Source organism: Artemia franciscana, chromosome 7, assembly GCF_032884065.1.
Source record: "Artemia franciscana chromosome 7, ASM3288406v1, whole genome shotgun sequence".
NCBI lineage: Eukaryota > Metazoa > Arthropoda > Branchiopoda > Anostraca > Artemiidae > Artemia > Artemia franciscana.
Window position 1 is genome coordinate 25719092 of NC_088869.1, and position 22791 is coordinate 25741882.

The window sequence follows — 22791 nt, forward strand, 5'->3', positions numbered from 1 at the left end:
ATTGATTTCTAGCGGAAAAGCCATGTTAGAGAAGTCAAGCACGGCCATATAGCACGGCCATAGGCCATTGAGACCTATACTTTATTCTTACCAATTGAAGGTCAGTAGTAATGTCTTAAGCCTGTTGTTTGGGGTTTTACAGAGGTCACCAACACCGAATTGCTTTTTTTGCGAAGACAGTTCACTTGCTGCTCGATGAAGCATCATTTTTCTCTAGAAAAAAAACCATAAGAAATATGTCTTGTTTACAAAATTGTTTGTTGATCACTTTAATGGATGTTTACGTATGAGGTGTTCATAAAGAAGTTCACATGCTGCTTTTTGAGCGTGGGCTTTCATTAGAGACCCACTTGGAATCCCCTGTAATTCAATGAATTAAACAACACAGCTTGAATAGCATTCAGTTCATTTAGTTTGATACATAAAAAAACTAGTTTTTTTTAACTGAAAGTAAGGAGTGACATTAAAACTTAAAACGAACAGAAATTACTCCGTATATGAAATGGGTTGTCCCCTCCACAATCCCTTGCTCTTTACGCTAAAGTCTTTAATTATTTTAAAAAGCAGAATTGTGGCAAAGAGTCAAACTTTAGCGTAAAGAGCAAGGGATTGCGGAGGGGACAACCCATTTCATATACGGAGTAATTTCTGTTCGTTTTAAGTTTTAATGTCGCTCCTTACTTTCAGTTAAAAAACTAGTTTTTTTTATGTAATTCCTGAACGTTTTTGAATTAATGCATGTTTGATTTTGGCTCTCCACACATAAATTATTAAATTGAAATTTGCATATTAATTCCTTTTTTGGCTAAATGGCTTTCTCTTAGTTTTGATCAGACGATTTTGAGAAATAAGGGGTGGGGAAAGCCTAGTTGCCCTGCAAGTTTTCGGTTACATAAAAAGGCAACTATAAATTTTAATTTTTAACGAATGTTTTTATTAGTAAAAAATATACGTAACTTAAGAATTAGCTTATGTAAGAAACTTTTATATTCTTAATTTTTTATTATGTATATGAGGGGGTTTGTACCCTCGTTAATACCTCGCTCTTTGCACTAAACCGTAAGTTTTGTCCCAATTCTTTAAGAATTACCCCTGAATCCGAAAGGCCGTAGAATAAATAGTTGAAATTACTAAAAAATACTATAGCATAAAGAGCGAGGTGTTTATCTCCTCCTAAATACCTCGCTCTTTATGCTAAAGAATTTTTAGAACCCCTCATATGCGTAATAATCTCTGTTCGTTTTAAGTTTCATTGCTACTCCTTACTTTCAATTGAAAAAACTTTTCCATGTTTATTTTTTCATTGTTTTTTTTTACAGTAATTTAAGAAAATCCTGCGCCCTTTTCATTGAATTTCTGTTCCCCATGACATATTTCTCCAAGGAAAGATCCTCCCAAATAGCTCCCTCCCCTCAACCCCACCCCCAAAACCAAAAAAAATCCCCTGAAAACGCTGTACACTTCCCAGTAACCATTATTATATGTAAACACTGGCCGAAGTTTGTAACTTGCAGCCCCTCCCCCAGGGACTGTGGGGGAGTAAGTCATTCCCGAAGACATGGTTATTATGGTTTTTGACTATACGGAACAAAATGGCTATCTCAAAATTTTGATCCGTTGACTTTGAAGAAAAAAAGGGCGTGGGAGGGGGCCTAGGTGCCCTCCAATTTTTTTGGTCACTTTAAAAGGGCACTAGAACTTTTTATTTCCGTTAGAATGAGCCCTCTTGCGACATTCTGGGACCACTTGGTCGATACGATGACCCCTGGGGAAAAGAAAAAAAAAACAAACAAAAAAACAAATAAACACGCACCCGTGATTTGTCTTCTGGCAAAAAGTATGAAATTCCACATTTTAGTAGATAGGAGTTTGAAACTTCTACAATAAGGTTCTCTGATACGCTGAATCTGATGGTGTGATTTTCGTTAAGATTCTATGACTTTTAGGGGGTGTTTCCCCCTATTTTCTAAAATAACGCAAATTTTCTCAGGCTCGTAACTTTTGATGGGTAAAACTAAACTTGATTAAACTTATATATTTAAAATCAGCACTAAAATGCGATTCTTTTGATGTAGCTATTGATATCAAAACGCCATTTTTTAGAGTTTTGGTTACTATTGAGCCGGGTCGCTCTTTACTGCAGTTCGTTACCACGAACTGTTTGACTACATTTAAGCTTTTGGAAGTGATCCAGTGAAGGGTGCAAAAAAGTAACATGAAAAATGTAGTGAAAGAAAGAAATGTATTTAGAAATGAACTGATAAATCCGATTTTACTGAAAAACAGCAAATGATATTGTTCGAGATGTCCTGCACACATAGACAAGAAAATGATTTCATGTTCCCTTGAAACATTGCGTGGAGTGTGACTATTAAGTTAGGTTGAAATAAATTTGTTCAAGATCCACACTTCACTGTTAAAATTTTAGTAAAACTTACATTAAACAAGTTGTCCCAAGGGAAAATTAATTCAAATAATTAATGGTGCATGGCACATAATTAATACCTGATATTCCTTTAGTTTGATCACGATCTAGATTTGTCATCATCTTTAAAATCTTCATTAAAAGGGGTCAACAAGCGGTTGTAATGGGATCATTCCCAGTGCAAGCCTTTTTCAGTAGCCGATAAGAAGTGTTAAGATTTATACATTAAAGACACAACTAGCGGATTAAATAAAAAAGATATGCCCGAAAACTGTGCCAAATAGGCGATTGAATACACCACAGTCAGTCAGCTATTTGTCAAATAAGATTATTCACGTTCATTTGCCTCTGAACACTCGACTAGGGGAACAAACAAGTTAAGACGCTTCATTAAAAATAGCATTATCTTTGTTAATGTTAACGGATATTAAACTTTCGCCAGCATTTTAATATTTTTCAAAGTTGCCAAAAAATATTCATGAAGGTTTTCAGAAAATGAAAATGTACTACCTTGATTTGAGCATTGAAATCATCCGAAAGCTGCTTTCCATTAATAGAGGCCATATTTTTCAATATTTTAGCCGCTTCTTCTATTCTTCCTTGTGAGACAAGCCATCTTGGTGACTCTGGTAGATATCTAGAATTTTAATCTTCATAAATTGATATTTTTAAATTCGTAATACTAAATTCCATGCTAAGAAAACTGAAAAGCACATATTAAAATAATGATTGGTTATAATTGATGAATCAAGTATATTATTTTATCAATCAGCACATAAAACTGCCGCACATAAGACTGATAAGTTGCAGGGGCCTGTCATAACACAGCAGACCGGTGCGTAATAGGGACAAGTTGGAGAAATAGTATGATCCAGTCGTTGCGTTCCTACCAAGATACACATGAAGCCATTATAAGGTTTAAATGGAAGGTGGATTACCTCAAATATCTGCTTAATATTTATGTTGCAAAAGTAACCCTTTGTTTGTTTATTGTTATTTTGTTGTTTGTTTGTTATATACCGTCAACTTCAAGTTGTTTTGAGACAAGGAGAATGGTTTAGCCTTTACAGTTTTTATACAAGGTATGGACCTATGGTCAACATAGTGAATGTGAAATTATATTTTGCAAAACTTTGCATAGTTCTTGCCATGGGCGACAACGAACTCTCGCAAAGTTAGTTACCACAAATTGGGCCACGGCTTTCCGGCCACGCAGCATCGACCTCATTATAAAAAATAGCTTTGAAAATGTTCGTTTAATTTGCCGTTGTTCTTAATCAATCATATCATCATCTTATTCCAGCGGGAAAGTCAACCATTTGCTCATGCATCTCCAGTTTTTTTTTGCCCAAAAGGAAGCAACATGCTTGCGAAACCGCCATTTTTTAGGTGTTAGAGGAAGAGAAAGGCTCTAGAGGGAGAAAAACAATTCCAATGTGTGGGCCTTATCCATCTGTAAATTATATGTCTATCAATTTATAGTATTATTTCATGTTTGATATTGTTGCTGTCAAACGTAATGCTCGAAGCTCAGATGAGCATGAATTTATTTTTAACCTACTCAGTGAAAAAATATTTGTGCACGAAAAAGTTTACAAAATTCCAGCCATTAATTTTATATATTTCAAACACAAATATTTCAAAATAATTACGGAAGCAAAAACTAAGTGTGTGAAAGTTAGTAATTGGGTTCAATATTTAATCAGTTTGAATGCTTATAATTAATGGGGTACTGAATTACAAGACGCCTGGATTTTTATTCCATGCTGAATATTTTTAGTTTTTGTTAAGACAATAGAAGAATTTTGGTTTCTATTTATTGCATAGATTAAGCAAGACAATCTACTGTTGGGCCGTTAGACTGCTAGACCGTTGGCTGTCTTTTTTCTTAATTAACTTTTTCGTGTATATTTTATTTTAGGACTCTGGAAAATTGCCGTTAAAACTTTTACACAAACGCAGATTATTCCAAATATGAGACAGGCTGCCCCCCTGTTCCCTCGCTCTTTGCGCAAAAGTTTTATGGTGGTTTAAAAATTGTCCGTGCTCCAAATCAACAGCCATTGTGTTAGAGCACTCGTGCTTCGATTATTTAGAATAATAAGAAACCTTTTTTAAGTACCTACAAACTTTTGTGGGAAGAGCGAGGTACTAAGGAGGGGGCAACCCCCTCATATACGTAGTAACTTTTTTTGTTTTTAGTTTTAATGTTGTTTCTTACTTTCAGTTAAAAAAAACTTGTTTTTTTAATTCCATGAAGACTAACTGTAAAAGTCTAAAATCTAATGCGTCATTGCCGCTTTACTGAAAACTATATGTATCTTTAACAGTCTTGGAAAGAACTAATAAAGATAAACTAAATATATGATATATAATGGTATTAATTGCTGAAAGCTCATCAGTTGAACATTTTATTTTGCTGTAATTTTTAATTCTATTTTCAATGTTGTAATAAGTACGAAAGAAAATATGTGTAAAAAGATTCGTTTGAAAGCTGTATGTGTCTCAAACAGTCTTTGAAAAGAACTAATAAAATGAAACTGAATATTGGATACATAATGAAATTAATTACTTAAGCTCTGCAGTTTTATTTCTCTGTAATTTTTATTTTTATTTTCAGTTTTGTAAGCACAAAAGAAAATGTTTGTAATTTAATACATTTTCAGTAAAGTCCAAATGATGCTGTAGACTTTAGACTTTTACAGTTAGAGAAGGCAACAGTAGCCAGACTCCTGTTTGTAATGATTTCTGTTGGTTTTAAGCTTGATTTGCATATTCAATGGAAGTTTTACTCTTTATAGGTTTATTTATTCATTTATATTAGTATCTTCTGTATGTTTGTTTGCTATGATGATTTACTTAATTACTGTTCGCTTTCGGTTTTATTTATTCTATAGTTCTGGTTTATTCTGGTTTATTTATTCTGGTTGTGTTGAGTTAAAATTATAATAGGAATCTATTTCTGCTTATCTTAAGTTTAAAATAGCCTTTACTTTTCTTAAAAAAAAATTCTTTTGTCGGAGTTTTTTTTTATTATGTTGAAAAATCGCAGTTAATCTGTCTAAAATTACAAAATACTACCTAAGAATGGGTAGACCACGAAAGTTAAGAGGTTATAAGAATGTACTAGTATGATATTCTTCAGCTTTCTGGTTTGTTATCTTTTTTTTAGATTAAGAATTGTTTTCAAAGCTTTAAGTGGAAAACCCCGATAAATATTGAGGCATTACGTCCAATCAACCTATCGACCTTTCAGAGCATCGATAACACTTCTTTATCAGAGGTAATCAGAAATTTTTGACTTTTTTTTTAACCAGAAGTCGTTAACTCAATTTGATGGAAAAAAACTCTTTTTTAGAGTTTTGGTGACTAACTGCCCTGGTCGCTCTTTACTTACTGTTTGCTACCAAAAACCATTTGATGAAATAAAACAAAAATTTTTCTTAAGCAAAAGTGAAGAGTGACATTAAAACTAAAACACGGCTGAGATTTTCTAGACAAAAGATAGACTTCTCTTCCCCAATATTCACCACTCTTCATGCTAATGTTTAACTCGCAATTAACAGAAAACACTTTCAATTAAAACAAACTTTTCTACGTGAGAATTTTGGGTGTTTTAGTAACTGATTAAATAAAATAAAAAATTTTTTCAACTGCAAATAAGGAGCAGCATTAAAACTCAACACTTACTGATATTATCCCATTTATGCGAGGTGTTACCCCTTCCTCAATACCTCGTTCTTCGCCCTAATTTTTTTATACTAAAAAAACTTCTTATTCTAATTTAAACGGCATTTGTGATTCAGGAGCCATTCTTATATAATTAGGACAGAAAGTCAAGCTTTTGCGTAAAGACCAAGATATTAAGGAAGGGAAATCCCCGTCATATAGGGATAATTTTCGTTTGTTCTAAGTTTTAATGTTGCTCCTAACTTTCAGTTGAAAAAACTTGTCATTTTTTATTTAATTTCTGATATTTGTTTTCAAATGATGCAGGGAAATTCAGCTCCCCTCCATAGAAAGTTCCTTCCCTCCACGAAAATTCCTCCCACGAAAAATATCCCCTTGGAAAGCTCCCTCTGGACAATTCAATTCTCGCGGAAAATCCACCCCCACCTGGGAAGTTTTTTACAGACTTTTCCACCTGAAAAATTCCCCTTAGCCTACTTTCCCTTGAAAGAAGACTTCAAATTCTGATTCTTTTTCAAGTCCTACCAGAAGTCCCCCTCCGTGGAAAATTTTCCCAGAGACCCCGCTTTCCAGTGGAGAATTTTTCCCACGGGAAATGGCTATCTCCAAATAGTTATCAGATGTCTATGGGGAAAAGGGGAATGGGAGGGGTTCGAATTTTGTTCGAATAAGCCGTCTACATATCTTTTAGGACCATTGGTTTGGCACGATTGCGCTGGGGAAAAACATTTGTTGGGTAACATTGAACTTGATGAATTTTATATATTTGAAATCAGCATAAAATCAATTTTTTGCAAAGTATGAAATTTATCAAAATTCCCATTTTTACGGTTTTGGTTATTATTGGACCCTGTCGCTCATTAAACACAGCTCGTTATCATGAACTGTTTGATTAGTTTAATTTTACTCATTTATTCAACTTTAATAATAATCCAGTAAAACCTTGTCAATTAACTTCACAATTGTATTACCTTACCCTTAGATCCTCCTGTGCCTCCAGAGGCGCCCAGGACGTCCAAGAAGAGTCTCCAGTCACCTCTGAAACTTGCGGTTGTGACGATATATTCCCATTCCGGCTGTATTGAGGCGTGAAGATGCCGCAGGTCGTTGTTGTAGGTACTACGGGGTGTATTTCCGGGTCTTCCTCTACGGCGGGTGCCTTCAGGTAACCAGAAAAATGTAGATTTGGGGATTCTGGAATCATCCATGTGCAGCACGTGTCTGAGGTAGGTCCATCTACACCTTCGTATGGTCTCAATGAGGGACGGTTGACCCGTGATGTTTCTAATGTGCTCGGTCGTTACCTTCTGTTCCAGTGGATGCCGAGAAATCTATGTAGGCACATGTTTTCAAATGACTGAATTCTCCTCTCTTGTTCTTGGTTAAGATGCCAAGTTTCAAATGCATAGATGAGGACGGGCAGGAGGTTGCTTTTGAACAGGTGAAGCTTAAGCCGAAGAGAGAAAGTACTCGACCTCCAGATTTTTTTGAGCCTGTTGAAGGTGCTGCTAGCCTGTCCAATTCGGGTGATGACTTCTTTGGCTGTTGATCCCGTGTTCTTGATGGTGCTGCCAAGATATTTGAAATGGAGCACTTGTTCCATGTCTTTTTCATTACATTTGATGCTCATAGGTGTATTAGCGTACAATTGTATTAGCTTAGTTCGTTTACTGATTCACTGCAAATATTCAAAGGAAAGGAAATCCTCACCCCCCCCCACCCCATATCTGAGGCATCTTCTCCCAATCACAACTTATTTCATATAAATTCAGTAGAACTTACATCATATAAATGTAGTAGCCAATAAAAGGCACAGATGTCACATAGGAAAGTACAACCCAATTTCGGATAAGATATGCTACACCACATAGTAGGACCAGACCAAGCGTGTAAAAAAGACAAGTTAAGACTGTTATGAATGATCGATATCTTGGGCCAACCAGTTCAAGACCTGAAAATAGAATATGTAATAGAGATTTTGATTAAAGATTGACGACGTGGAGACTATTCCAAAATCGAATATATTTGAAACAAATCACTTTCAGTCACCTCCACTATCAATAACTCACTGCAGCACCTGTCCGCCTTAAGCTAAACACAAATACGTCGTTAGATCAAACTTGAAGTGCATAACAAATAATACAAAGTAAGAAAAAAATAATTGAGAAAGAACAAAATCAAACAAGGGTGATTTTCAGCCAGTGAATTTATTGAAAAGATGAAGCAAATATTTTGACACAGATGTCCAGTAAGCCGTTTTCAGTGCTAAAAAAGAAGAAAGGAGAAAGCATGCATACGAACAAAAAGAATTGATTTTTTGAAGTAAACTGCATCGAACTAAAAGAACGACTAAAAATAAGACCAAAAGAAAGGCCATTCAAAGATTTGACTGAGCAAGAATTCTTGTGCTAGTGACTGTTTCAGCCTGTCTATCTTGGAATTAGTGACTATTGCATCTCTATCTTTAAATTAAAATGAAAGTTTGCCGAATCTCTTTTTATCATATGGTCATAAATAGCACTTAAATTCCCAGTATCACTATTTTAGGTATAATATTTGTGTATTTCTTAATCTCATTTCTTAATCTCAATTTCTTAATCTAATCTTAGTTTATTAATCTTAATTTCATAATCTAATTTCTAATCTTATTTGTTAATCTCAAATGCACCACAAAAATATTACGGCTGACCATTTACTCTGGGTACTAAAGCTGCTTTGTCAAAAACAACTGAACGATTTTGGTATTCGGAAGTCTTGAGGGCTATAACACGAATCAAGACTACCATTTTTCTTTACTTTTGAAGAGATTTGTGGATTGAAAGTTTGTGATCGTGTCGAGCTTCTCTCAAATATTGACTGTTCTGCCAGCACAGGACATGAGTTAATTATGCTACTACCAAAAAAAAGATCAATCTTATCTTACCCAGAACTGAAAAAAAATGTTAAATATTGCTCTAATTTTGAAACATAAAGAAATATTATGTTACTCTAAAATTTTTCAGAGTTTTCAAAACGATTAAAAAGTTCTGAAGAAGTTGGTAATTCATTTTCATTGGTTAACAGTTTTTGTTTAGATTTAATTTTTTTTTATTAAACTTTTAAACTTTTTTCAGCTAAATTGCATCAAGGATATTTTGTTTTTTGATAGTAGTTTCAGTGAAATTTCAGTTTAATCATCGTTCAAATAGTTTAATGCCTTATCTTTTTTCGTCTGTTTCAAATTAAGTTTAAGGGGATGCAATGCCTTAAAATCATTTTGCGAGCCTCATTGTCGACTGGTCGTCTCTGAGACAAAGGCTCATTAGTGAATTGTTCCAGGGGAGTAGCCACCTCTGAGAGCTATTTAGGATCCGTGATTTGACTATGAAATTTTACCGAAAAAACGTCGAAACTTTGTGTCTTCTATATCGGTAAGGATTTCATTCAAAGCAGGTAACACTAGAAGGAACTCCCAACGCTGCTAAATTACTGAAACGGTATTTCCTTTTGCTGATTTTCTAACTTTTCCTAGCAGGTATATTAGAACATTTTTAAAGTTCCTGAACTTTAAAAAGAAAATTTTGTTCCGTTTAATCGGAAAAACAGAATTAATACTTTCTAATGATATAAGTTTGTTTTGAACTGAATATTTCTATCTCCACAACAAAACGGGAAGAGTAAAAAGTTTTTTTCTAAGATTTCTGTGAAAGTAGGTGTCGGGTTTTAGTTTTCTGTCGTTTATTAGGATCTCTTATCGAAGCTCTCTAAGCTATGGCAAGGCTACTCAATAAATTCTAAATAGATTGGCCACACAAACTAAAAAAGTTTGTAATGGAATAGGCTGGTCCTTCAAGGCATCAAATCCCCATAAGTCGTTTAGCTATAAACAGCATTAAAGTTTTTGCTTGAAAGTGCATGTTAAATAGAATAACTATAACGTTACAAAACTTCGAAATATCAGCAATTAAAGATGGACAAAAATGGAAATTTAAAATTTTTTATTTCCGCCTGTAACAAGAACCATGACTTCATATCAATATAATTACCGTCTATAATTATACCGTATATAATTATCTATATATATATATATATAAATAACTTGTCTGTGTGTGTGTGTGTGTGTGTGTCGAGTGACGTCATGTTTGTGTGTCGACTGACGTCATGTTTGTCGATTGACGTCATTTTAAAGATTGAGCTGTATGCGTCATAAAGTTGTTTGTCGACTGACGTCATGTTTGTCAACTGATGAAATTACATACCGGGACACCGGGACAAAAATGACGACCGGGACACAGGGAATTTAAATGACGACCGGGAACCTCAAAGAGAAATTACAGACTGGGACACCCGGACACACATCACAACCAGGACACAGGGAATATAAATGACGACCGGGACACAGGGACACAACTACAACGGGGACGCCGGGGGCACAGGCGAAATATATAAATGACGACCGGGACACAGGGATTGTTCGAATAGACCGGGACACCGGGACAAAGGGAATATAAATGACGACCGGGACACTCAAAGAGAAATTACAAACTGGGACACCGGGACACAAATGACGACCGGGACACAGGGAATATAAATGACGACCGGGACACAGGGACACAATCATTAGAATAATGAGGTATAGATCTGAATACGGATTGTTTTTCCCATGGACAATTATATGTTGCATGTTCAAGACTCAGTAAACCTGACAATCTATTTATATGCATAGACAATGGGACAGCGAAGAATGTTGTATATTTGCATGTTTTACGTAGTTAAAAACATATATATATATATATATATATATATATATATATATATATATCTATATATATAAAAATAAGTTGTCTGTGTGTGGATCTGTGGATGGATCAGGTGACGTCATGTTTCGGAAACTGAAAAAACTAAAAAAAGGCAAAAACTACAAAAAAAACTAAAAACTAATAAAAAAAATAAAAAGGCTAAAAGACTAAAAAAACTAAAAAAAGGTAAAAAACTAAAAAAACTGAAAACTAAAAAAAAACTAAAAAAAGGAAAAAACTGAAAAATATAAGAGAAAAAGAAAACTAATAAAATTAAGAATGAAAAAAAAAAATAAAAAAGATAAAAACTAAAAAAAAAAAGTAAAAAGAAAAAACGAAAAAAAACTAAAAAAGCTAAAAAAAAAGGTAAAAACCAATAAAAAACTAAAAAGGAAAAAAACTAAAAAAAATTTTCATCTAAAAAACTAAAAAAAACTAAAAAAGGTAAGAACTAAAAAAGACAAAAATAAATGACGACACTCAAAGAGAAAGCGACCGGGACAAAAGGAATGTTCGATTAGCAATCAACAAAGCACCGGGACACAGGGAGTATAAATGACGACCAGGACATAAGTAAAAAAAAAAACTAAAAAAACTAAAAAGAAGGTAAAAACTACAAAAAGACTAAAAAGAAAAAAAAAACTAAAAACTAATAAAAAACTAAAAAATCTAAAAATCTAAATAAACTAAAAAAGAAAAAAAAAGGAAAAAAATAAAGGAGAAAAACAAAACTAAAAAACGAATGTATATACAGACTGGGACACCGGGATACAAATGACGACCGGGACACAGGGAATATAAATGACCATACATAAGCCATAATGACCAGGACATAAGTAAAAAATATAAATGACGACCGGGACACAGGGACACAACTACAACGGGGACGCCGGGGGGCATAGGGGGATATAAATGACGACCGGGACACCGGGACAGGGAATGGTCGATTAGCAATCACCATCAACAAAGCTCAAGGGCAATCATTAGAATCATGAGGTATAGATCTGAATACGGATTGTTTTCCCATGGACCATTATATGTTGCATGTTCAAGAGTCGGTAAACCTGACAATCTATTTATATGCACAGACAATGGGACAGCAAAGAAGGTTGTATATTCGCAAGTTTTACGTAGTTAAAAACATATATATAATATATCTATCTATATTCACAGGTGGGACATAGGGACACAACTACAATGGCGCGTAACTAATATGGCGCGTACGAAAAAAAACTAAAAAAGCTAAAAAAAAAAGGTAAAAACCAATAAAAAACTAAAAAGGAAAAAAACTAAAAACAATTTTCATCTAAAAAACTAAAAAAAAACTAAAAAAGGTAAGAACTAAAAAATAAAAAAAAATAAATGACGACACTCAAAGAGAAAGCGACCGGGACAAAAGGAATGTTCGATTAGCAATCAACAAAGCACCGGGACACAGGGAGTATAAATGACGACCAGGACATAAGTAAAAAAAAAAACTAAAAAAACTAAAAAGAAGGTAAAAACTACAAAAAAACTAAAAAGAAAAAAAAAACTAAAAACTAATAAAAAAACTAAAAAATCTAAAAATCTAAATAAACTAAAAAAGAAAAAAAAGAAAAAAGGAAAAAAATAAAGGAGAAAAACAAAACTAAAAAACGAAAACGGTGGGGGGGAGAAAAACAAAACTAAAAAACGAAACGGTGGGGGCGCGAAGCGCCCCCACCAACTAGGTGTTGGGGTGGCGCGAAGCGCCACCCCAACAGCTAGTATATATATATATATATTTATATATATATATATATATATATATATATATATATATATATATATATATATATATATATATATATATATATATATATATATATATAATATATATATATATATCTATTCACAGGTGGGACACAGGGACACAACTACAATGGCACGTAACTAATATGGCGCGTAACGACTTACGCGCGCGGGGTGGCTTGGGGGGGCGCGATGCGCCCCACCAACTAGGTGCTGGGGTGGCGTGAAGCGCCACCCCAACAGCTAGTACCATATATAATTATAATTGTACGTATATAATTATAATTATATTTATATACCGTATATAATTATATGGTTTTTCAGTTTTAGGCTCTATAAATTTCCTTTGTACTAACATGTCAGTTACTTTATGGAAGTAATTCCTTTCTTTGAAAAGCTGAACAAAATTCAGCTAATAATATCAACGGACAACCACAGGACACGAACAGGACATACAGGACAACCAAATATGAGAGATGTATTTCAAGTTATAGGCTAAGGACATGTAAAGACTTCGGTTGCGCTATTTCTTGCGCTTGCTCCGGTCTAAATCACCTCGAAGTATGTCTTTTGTAGACCATTAAAATACAAATAAATAACAAGAAATCTCCAGAGGAAGGGGTGCAAGTTATGAATTTTCCCCATTGTTTACATATAGTATTGAAAGGATACATACGTTTTCAGGGGGGATTTTTTCTGTTTAAAGGGAAAAGAAATAAATGGCTCAAAAACTCATCTTTGGTACTGTGACAAAAGTAAAAGTTGATAATATTACTTGGTAACGATTAAACCCTTAGGGACAATGGACCTTTGCAGCCTGAGCCTTGATACAGTTCTGTGGGTCAGACCCTGATTCAGCCATAATTATGAAGAATTTCCTGTTAAAATACCGAATTAATGTTTTTAGACTGTTTTTTTTATGGCACTCGATATTTACCAAGTGACATATTGCGATCGCAAATTCTGTCGGTCTGTCGGTCTGTCTGTCCCGGTTTTGCTAGTTTTGGCACTTCCAGATAAGCTAGGACGATGAAATTTGGCAGGCGTATCAGGCACCAGACCAGATTATATTGGAAATAGTTTCTCCAATTTGACCATCTGGGGAGGAGTGGGGGGTGGGACGGTTAATTCGGAAAAAGTATTTTTAACTTACGAACGAGTCATCTGATCTTAATTAAATTTGATATTTGGAATGATAGCGTATCTCAGAGCTCTTATTTTAAATCCCTACCCGATCCGGTGAAATTGGGGGGGGTTGTAGGGGGAAACCTAAAATCTTGGAAAACGCTTAGAGTGGAGGGATGAGGATGAAACTTGGTGAGAAAAATAAGCATAAGTCCTAGATACGTGATTGACATAACAGGAACCGATCTGATCTCTTTTGGGGAGTTAGGGGGAATTCTGAAAAACTAGAAAAAAATGAGCTATTTTCAACTTACGAAGGAGTGATCGAACCTTAATGAAATTTCATATTCAGAAGGACCTCGTAACTCAGATCTCTTACTTTAAATTCCGATTGGATCTAGTGTCATTGGGGGGAGTTTTGGGGAGAGAACCGGAAATCTTGGAAAACGCTTTAAGTGGAGAGATCAGGATGAAACTTGGCGCAAAGAATAAGCACAAGTCCAAGATACGTGACTGACATAACCAGACTAGACCCGCTCTCTTTGGGGGAGTTGGGGGGGGGATTAATTCAAAAAAATAAAAAATGCGGTATTTTTAACTTTTGAACGGGTGATCAGATCTTAATGAAATTTGATATTTAGAAGGATCTTGTGCTTTAGAGCTCTTATTTTAAATCCCGACCAGACCCAGTGTTGTTGGGGGGAGTTGGAGGGGGAAACCATAAATCTTGGAGAACGTGAGAATTGAGGTATCTTTGTCTTACGAATGGGTGATTGGATCTTAATGAAACTTGATATATAGAAATATCTTATGTCATAGATGCTCCATTTTTCAGTTCGAATCGGATCTGGGGACATAAGAGGTTGGTGGGGGAAAACAGAAATCTTAGAAAACACTTGGAGAGGAGGGATCGGGATGAAACTTAATTGGAAGAATAAACACAATTCTACATACGTGATTCACATAATTGGAATGGATCCGCTCTCTTTAGGGGAGTTGGGGGGATTTCCAGAGCTTTGGCGAGTTTGGTGCTTCTGGACGTGCTAGGACGATGAAAATTGGTAGGCATGTCTGCACAAATTGACTTGATAACAGTCGTTTCCCCGATTTGACCATCTTGGGGGGTGGAGGGAAAGGAAAAATTGAAAAAAATGATTATTTTTAACTTACGAATGGGTGATCAGATCTTAATGAAATTTGATATTTAGAAGGAACTCGTGTCTCAGAAGTTTTATCTTAAATCCTGACCGTATCTTGTGATATTGGAGGAGCTGGAGCGGAAAACGGGATATCTTGAAAGACGCTTAGAGTGGAGAGATCGGGATGAAACTTGGGGGAAAGATTGACATAACCGGTCTGCATCCGCTCTCTTTGGGGGAGATGGGGGGGGGGGCTTTTAATTCGGAAAAAATTAGAAAAATTGAGGTATTTTCACTGAAGAACGGGTGATCGGATCTTGTTTATAAATAAAATTTTATATTTAGAAGGAACTCATGTCTCAGAGCTTTAATTTTAAATCCCGACCAGATCTGGTGAGATTGGGGGAGTAGGAGGGGGAAACTAAAAATCTTGGAAAACGCTTAGAGTGGAGAGATCGGGATGAAACTTGGTGGGTAGAATAAACAAATGTCGTTGATATGTGACTGACGTAACCGGATTGGATCTGCTCTCTTTGGGGAAGTTAGCGGGGTCCAGTGCTTTAGCGAGTTCGGTGCTTGTGGAAGTGCTAGGTCTGGTGAGATTGGGGGAGTAGGAGGGGGAAACTAAAAATCTTGGAAAACACTTAGAGTGGAGAGATCGGGATGAAACTTGGTGGGTAGAATAAACAAATGTCGTGGATATGTGACTGACGTAACCGGATTGGATCTGCTCTCTTTGGGGAAGTTAGCGGGGTCCAGTACTTTAGCGAGTTCGGTGCTTGTGGAAGTGCTAGGACGATGAAAATTGGTAGGCGTGTCAGGGACCTACATAAATTGACTTGATAAAGTCGTTTTTCCCGATTCAACCATCTGGAGGTCTGAAGGGAGAGGGAAACATTAGAAAAAAATGAGGTATTTTAACCTACGACTGGGTGATCGGATCTTAATGAATTTTGATATTTAGAAGGACGTCGTGTCTCAGAGCCCCTATTTTAAATCCCGACCGGCACAAAGCCTCTTATTTTCCTTTTAAATCAACCTAACGATTCTTAGAATTTTGCTAGAGCTCACGTCATATGAGCTCTTGGCTCTTCCAACCTCGTCACAAGTGCCGTATGATCTCTTAGCTTTTGTTTTTTAAGTCTACCCCATTTAACAAGCTCTTGATGCTTGACAATCTAAATTCAGGTGACTTGGATTCTTGACAATCTATACATTTCCTTTAACGATCTGATTGTCAATTAAATAACAGTTTGCTAATATATTTCAAGTTAAATTTGTCTTTCGTTACTGATTCCCCTTTGCGTTGAGCATTGTCAAGAATTTGATCTCACTTTAATGTGCAAGGTGTATGGTTTGCACAATAGCTTTATTCCGAATGATTGTACTTAAATTGTCTGACATACTAGAGCTAAATTAACGTGATTAAGAACGTAATTTATTGTTTATTTTTGTTTATTTATTGTTGACGAATTAATATTTATCTATCATTTTGTCCACCCAAATAATTAATTTATTTGTTAACATTTATCTAGCAGCAAACAGGTTCTTCAGACAGAAAAATGAATCATTATTTAATTGACAATGTATATTACTTTGAGGATTCAGAAACCCTTAGTACTTTTTGAACAGTCACTTTGAGGTTTTACAGAATCAATTATTCTGTTTCATAGTGCATTAGCTAGCTCCTCACCCTTCAATGTGATAGGCATAAGAAATCAGAGCCAAAAAATTGTATAAGATAACATTACCAATAATGAAGGGTATTTGATAGATGGCTGGAATCGTCAAGCCAACTATGAATCTATAGCCAGTCCAAAACCAGAAGTTAGGTGCAGTAGCTGTTAATACTCCTCCAATGATAAGCACAGTTAAGCATATGAAAAAGGACTTCATTCTTCCATACCTTTAAGAAAAAATAAATCGTCAGTCCCAAATCAGGAATTAGGTGCAGTAGCAGTTAATACTCCTCCAACGATAAGCACAGTTAAGCATATAAAAAAGGACTTGATTCTTCCATACTTTCAAGCAAAATTATTATTAAATATGCAATAATTTCACAATTTTTTTTTAGTAATTCCATCATAGCTTCCAAGTTAGAATAGATAAAGTAAAGATTGATATATCCCACCCAAATTGTCCAATTATACCTAACAAAACTCTCGTTTTTGTCCATTTGTGCTCACCTGACCCAGCGAGTTACGATCTAATTTTGAAAACGATTAGAGATAAAAAACCTATTCGTTCGCTTTTTGGGCCCTCTCAAATCTTCCTAATCACATATGTATTTGGGCTTTATTTTCGTTAAACATTACATTAAACATATTTCCCATGCCTTTTGCTTTAGCTGTAAAAATTGAAACAAGTGACAGGATCTTAAAAAGCTTATAATTTGAGAGCTTATAATTTGATCCTTATGTAAGAAATTTGTCATTGGGATAAGAATACTCTTTAACAAAATATGGCTACTAGTCAAAAACAGTCATTCGCGCAGTTTTGTTAGCTAAGAAATCCCAATAAAAATATTTCTGTTTAAAGCTTATATCATTGATTGAGCAGAAAAATAAATATAATGAGTGACGAGCCATCTCCAGCCGATAAATTCCGAGAGCGTCTAAAAAAATGGAGAATGAAAAAATAAAAAAAGTGATTGATTTGCAGATGGTTAGCTTCTTGTTTTCGTCTTATTTATTGACTGGAAATTACTTTTGTTTGGTTTGTCTTTTTATTTTTATTTTTTGTTTATCACTTTTTTTCATAGTACAGGCATAGCCAGTGTTGTCTAAAAATGAATCTAATTTCTATTAATTGAGTGACTTTTACATGATCCGTAAATACATCCTATGCATCTCGTTAAGCTTAAAACTAACATGTCAAATTATTTAGTTACTAGCTGGGGTCAACTGCTTCATTGGATTCCAGAACTGTGTCGACTGACTTGTAAATGACTGCCTTGTCTCGAATCCTTGTCAAAATAATATTGTTGATTTCGTGGACGTCTTTGTTCTTGGCTGCTAGAATTGCTAGTTCACTTCGCCATTTATGAGTTTTATAATCGGTTAGAGTATTCGGAAATACCTTTTCAACCAAATTATTTTTTGACGTCACTAAGATTACAGAATTCAGGAGGCAGTTGTAATCCTCTTGAAATTAAATCAACTGGCAGCTTTCCGTTTCCAACTGCCAGAAATTGATCTAAAATATTTCAGCAGAGCGATCGTTTTACAATCGGAAACGTGTATTTATAGTTAATTTTAATGTTTTTACGTGTACTCATAAATTAGAATTTTTCAGGCAAGCATTCATTTCGTCCGCAGGTGTCGATCTAGGAATAACAGGTAATGTTTGCCTGAAAACTCCGGCAAGCAATATTAATGTGCTGCCAAAGGGTTTGGACTTTGCTCACAAATCCTGCAATGATCGGTCAAGAGCCTCGAGTAATTTTTTGTGTGGAAATGTTGCACGTGGGAGTTCCTGTAGATTGCATATTCAGAGGCAATTTCAAAGCGGATTTAGCAGTTCTCCCACCAGGCAGCAACGTTGCGGCTATTCCAGACGACGCAAGAGCCAACACTATGACCATTTTTGGATCGAATTGATGCCAGAATCAATCTTATTAGAAACGTTTTGCCAATACCTCCTGGCGCATCCAAGAAGAAGATTTCTCTAACTTGGTTATCGACACAATGCCTTATCTGCTCATAAATGTCTTTTTGTTCAGACGTTAACTTACAAATATTTGTTTGTATATACTTCAATAAATCAATCGTGCTGTAACTTTGTTCACGATCCAATTCTACACATGTAGAAATAGCAGCAGTACGATTAGGTGAAGGCATTCCCAAATGCTTGAGAAGTTTGTTTGCCATAGATAAGCACAAATCTTCAATCATAACTAAAGTGAAGTTATAAATTTCTGTTGTAAAATTCAAGGTCATATCTGACCTCTCTAACCGCGTTCGGTTGATTATATCCTCGGCCATTTGTGATTTGTATTTCTTCCATAACACTGTGGAAGATGAATGAAAGCAAATTGTCAATATGATTCCAAAATAATGCATGGATTTGACTTGGAGTTGATGTTTTGCACGCGTCATTGATGCAGTTATCCCAGTGTTGGTTGTTTTCCAATAAATTCAGAGCTTGGCATGCACTACGATAAGTGTCATGTATAGTCCCGCTTACACTTCTCAAATGCTCAAAAGAGGTTGGGCCGGGTACAATAACCAAAAGCAGGCGGAGAAAGAAGCCTTCATCTTGATTGGGGTGAATGGTGTAGAGTCTTCCTATCGTGGTTTATTTGAAGATCCTAGGCTGGCCGTCGACTGACTCACCCCATTTTCCACGTTAAAATGATTTCTTATTAGTATTCCACGTGTAATATGTAGGAACTTCAGAATTAAAGCAGTTTTTTTTGCAAAAGAATCATTTTGACATAACGCAAAGAAACTAGTTAACGTTGTAGGCGGTGGATTCAGGTCTTTTTGTTGCACGTTGGATTCTGAAAAATAAACACGTTGACCATTCTGTAAATGTACCGCTAAGTGAACAACAGATGGACTTCGTTCATGTATCAGAAATGAAAGAATTCGCCACACAGCTTCATTACTGCTTATGTATCTCCCGGCCTGATATTGTACGACTTCATTGATATCACTCATTTCGGACTGCAAGCCAAAAACTGCCATGTCGCTACCTTTGTTGACGAATTTGCATATGTATTTGATTGCCTTTATGGAATTACAATATTCCACGTTTATATTCGCTTTGTATGTTTTCGATAATAATGGTGAATATGGAACGACCCACTGGTTATCTACTTTGATGTAACGGTTACACGACTTTATGATTGCTGATTTTCCACCATCTTTGGTAAACCTTCTTGTATATTAAAGGTATCCATCATTGCCGGTAATTGTGTTAGGTACTAAAATTCGAGGATATTGCTTTGTGCACCTTCCTCTGTCCGTGCATGGTGAATTTTCATTTAGTGCACCGCAAGGTCCGTGTATCATATTTTCTACCAGAATGTCATGTAAGCTCCTATCAACATCTACATCAGGTATTTCAGCAGAAATCACATCGTCAATAGAAGCAATTTTATTACCATATTAGTATATGTTCGTTTGGCAATCCTCGCTTTTGCCATTCCACTGAGTACAACCAACATCGCACTGGCCCAAACACTTTAAGTTACACTATAAAATTTGTCAAGGATTAACACGGGCTGTAATGTCATGTCTATGAACCGGCGGTTGTCCAGGAAGTAAAAGTTACTGTATCTCGTCCCAAGATGGATTATATGTAAATGTAATAAATAAATCTCGACGACCATAGAGACGAACATACGCAATGGCATCTTGAGCATACTCATGCAAATGACGCGGACTGCCAGCATATGACGAAGGTAAAATCGTTACTCTCCCAATGTTAGTGGTATTACCGTCATTTACAACTGCATCTCGCAAATGAATGCATTGTTCAGAGCGAAGCTTGGTCTGATTCAGACGGATGAATAGCAAACGTTCTGATTCAATCTTTGCATACATATCAACGATGTATTGGTGAAACAATTGACGGCATTTTAAAAAATAATTCTCTTCATCCTGACGAATCGTTAGTCTATGTGCTGCATTCATTATTCGTTAGTCATGTGTTCATTGTGCTGCATTTCTTATCCATTTCTTTGTTAGTGGCTGGATTTATCAATTTAATATTAAAGAGATAGCCGTCGACTCCATCCCAAAAAATGATAGGATATTGTAGGGCATCGTAGCATCGATGAGTTTCAGCAATTCTTGTCAACCAAGCATTTAACCTATGAAGAATAATATCTCGAGGTAAGAACCTTTTTTTTAGTTTTCTTTAATTTTTTTTTTTTAGTTTTATTTAGTTTTCTTTCTTTTTTTTCAGTTTATTTTTCTTTTTTTTATAGAGGATAGTGTAACTGACGGACAGACAGTACATCTATAAAATAGTGTGTTTTTTTTTTTAGTTTTTTTTTTATTCTTTTAGTTTTTTCTTTTTTTCTTTTTTTTTCCTTTTTTTATTTTTTTTTAGTTGTTTTGATTTATTTTTTATTTTTTTATTTTTTTTCCTTTTTTTAGTTTTCCTTTAGTTTTTTTTATTTTTAGTTTTTTTTTAGTTTTTTTTATTTTTTTTATTTTTCCCCCTTTTTTTACAGAAGATAGTGTAACAGACGGACAGACACAAGACAGTGTGATAGACAGACACTATATTTATATATATATATATATATATATATATATATATATATATATATATATATATATATATATATATATATATATATATATATATATATAGAAGATGAAGATTGTAACACTATTGCTGGGAAATATATTAAGTAGAAAAATGATGCTTTCATAAACCATCCACCAAGAAAGACATACGCAAAATAGACATGCAAACTCATTCCTTATTTAAACATTTTTAAGCCTCCATGGCCAAAATAAAATTTGTAAAATTAGGCAATCGATTTTGAATATCATAAATAAGAAGTTCCGTACCTGTCACTGATTAGTCCAAAAATAAAAACTCCAATAATGCCACCGATATTAAGAGCAGATAGAGCCAGAGTAGGATAAAGGGAATAGTCACACACCAATTCAAACTGAAATAGAAAACATAATTTAGCACTTCAACGATGTGAAGAATGCTTTGGTATGGAATCCAGGACAGAAACAATCACTGGTAACAAATGTGCAGTAGTACATTCAAAATTCTTTGCGCGTAAGGCAAAATGGAGTATTTGCTGAAACAACAATGATTGGGTATATTTTATTTTGGTGTGCTTTTTATAGCGTTTTAGGTTGTGGAACATTTTAAAAAGTAGAGGAGTGGGAACATTATGTGTACACCCCACTTTTCACATTCACTTTACCTTTTTTGCACTTGCAAGGATTGAACATTTACGAGTTCTTTCACTAATCAAAATTAGTTTAAACTAGACCTACGTTGCCAGGGCAACGTGAAGTGCTGTGGCAATCTTTGTCCGGCTTCACCAACCAAAGTGTTGCGAGAGCAACACTTTGGTTTTGTTCCTTCGCTATCTATCAGTAATCACACGATCAAAGGCTATTCCTCAGCGTTGAAAAAACAACAACAAAATAGTATCGAAAGAAAGGACTAAATTGACTTTGCAGCCAGTTGAACTTTATCCTTTTCAATCGTAGACATCGTGACGGATGAAAACTCGGAACAATATCTTATATAATCTAGTTAGTATTATAAAGCTATCCCTAACTTTTCATTATCAAAATACCATAGATGACATTCTATTAATTATTATGAAACTATCTCATTGTTTTACATTCTCGTTTGTACTTGTTTCTTCACTATCGGTTAAATGATGAAGTTGTCAGCCTATCGAAGTTTTTAAAACGGCATGTTCAAACAAGAACGCAATCAGTTATCATATGACCAAAGGCTATTCCTCAGTGTTGAAAAAACAACAACTACAAAATAATATCGAAAGAAGGGACTAAATTGACTTTGCAGCCAGTTGAACTTTGTCCTTTTCAAGCGTAGAGATCGTGACTTGGAACAATATCTTATATAATATAGTTGGTATTATAAAGCTATCCGTAACTTTTCAGGATTAAAATACCATAGGTGACACTAATTATTACGAAACTACCTCATTGTTCTACGTTATCTTTTGTACCCGTTGCGTAAACGCTTAATTCTGTCAGATTTAAAGAGATCGAATACAATGTGCACCAATTTGCACGAATTTCTAGCCCAAAGTAAACAGCTTCTTACTTACAAGTCCCTCTCCCGTGATAGACATCAAGTTCACCGGACACAAATAAATGGGTACACCAACTAGCAAAAGTTG

The 22791-nt window shown here is 35.0% G+C and overlaps 1 protein-coding gene across 1 annotated transcript in view; it reads right to left on the reverse strand.

Annotated features, from left to right (window-relative positions):
* Window positions 1-22791, reverse strand: part of LOC136029069 (carcinine transporter-like) — a 65466-nt gene that overhangs the window by 20639 nt on the left and 22036 nt on the right. Inside the window, exons 4-8 of the mRNA XM_065707109.1 lie at window positions 21461-21564; window positions 16682-16836; window positions 7898-8066; window positions 2936-3062; window positions 92-213 (exon numbers count right to left, since the gene is read on the reverse strand). Coding sequence (XP_065563181.1) covers window positions 92-213; window positions 2936-3062; window positions 7898-8066; window positions 16682-16836; window positions 21461-21564 — 677 coding nt within the window. The remainder of the gene's footprint in view (window positions 1-91; window positions 214-2935; window positions 3063-7897; window positions 8067-16681; window positions 16837-21460; window positions 21565-22791) is intronic.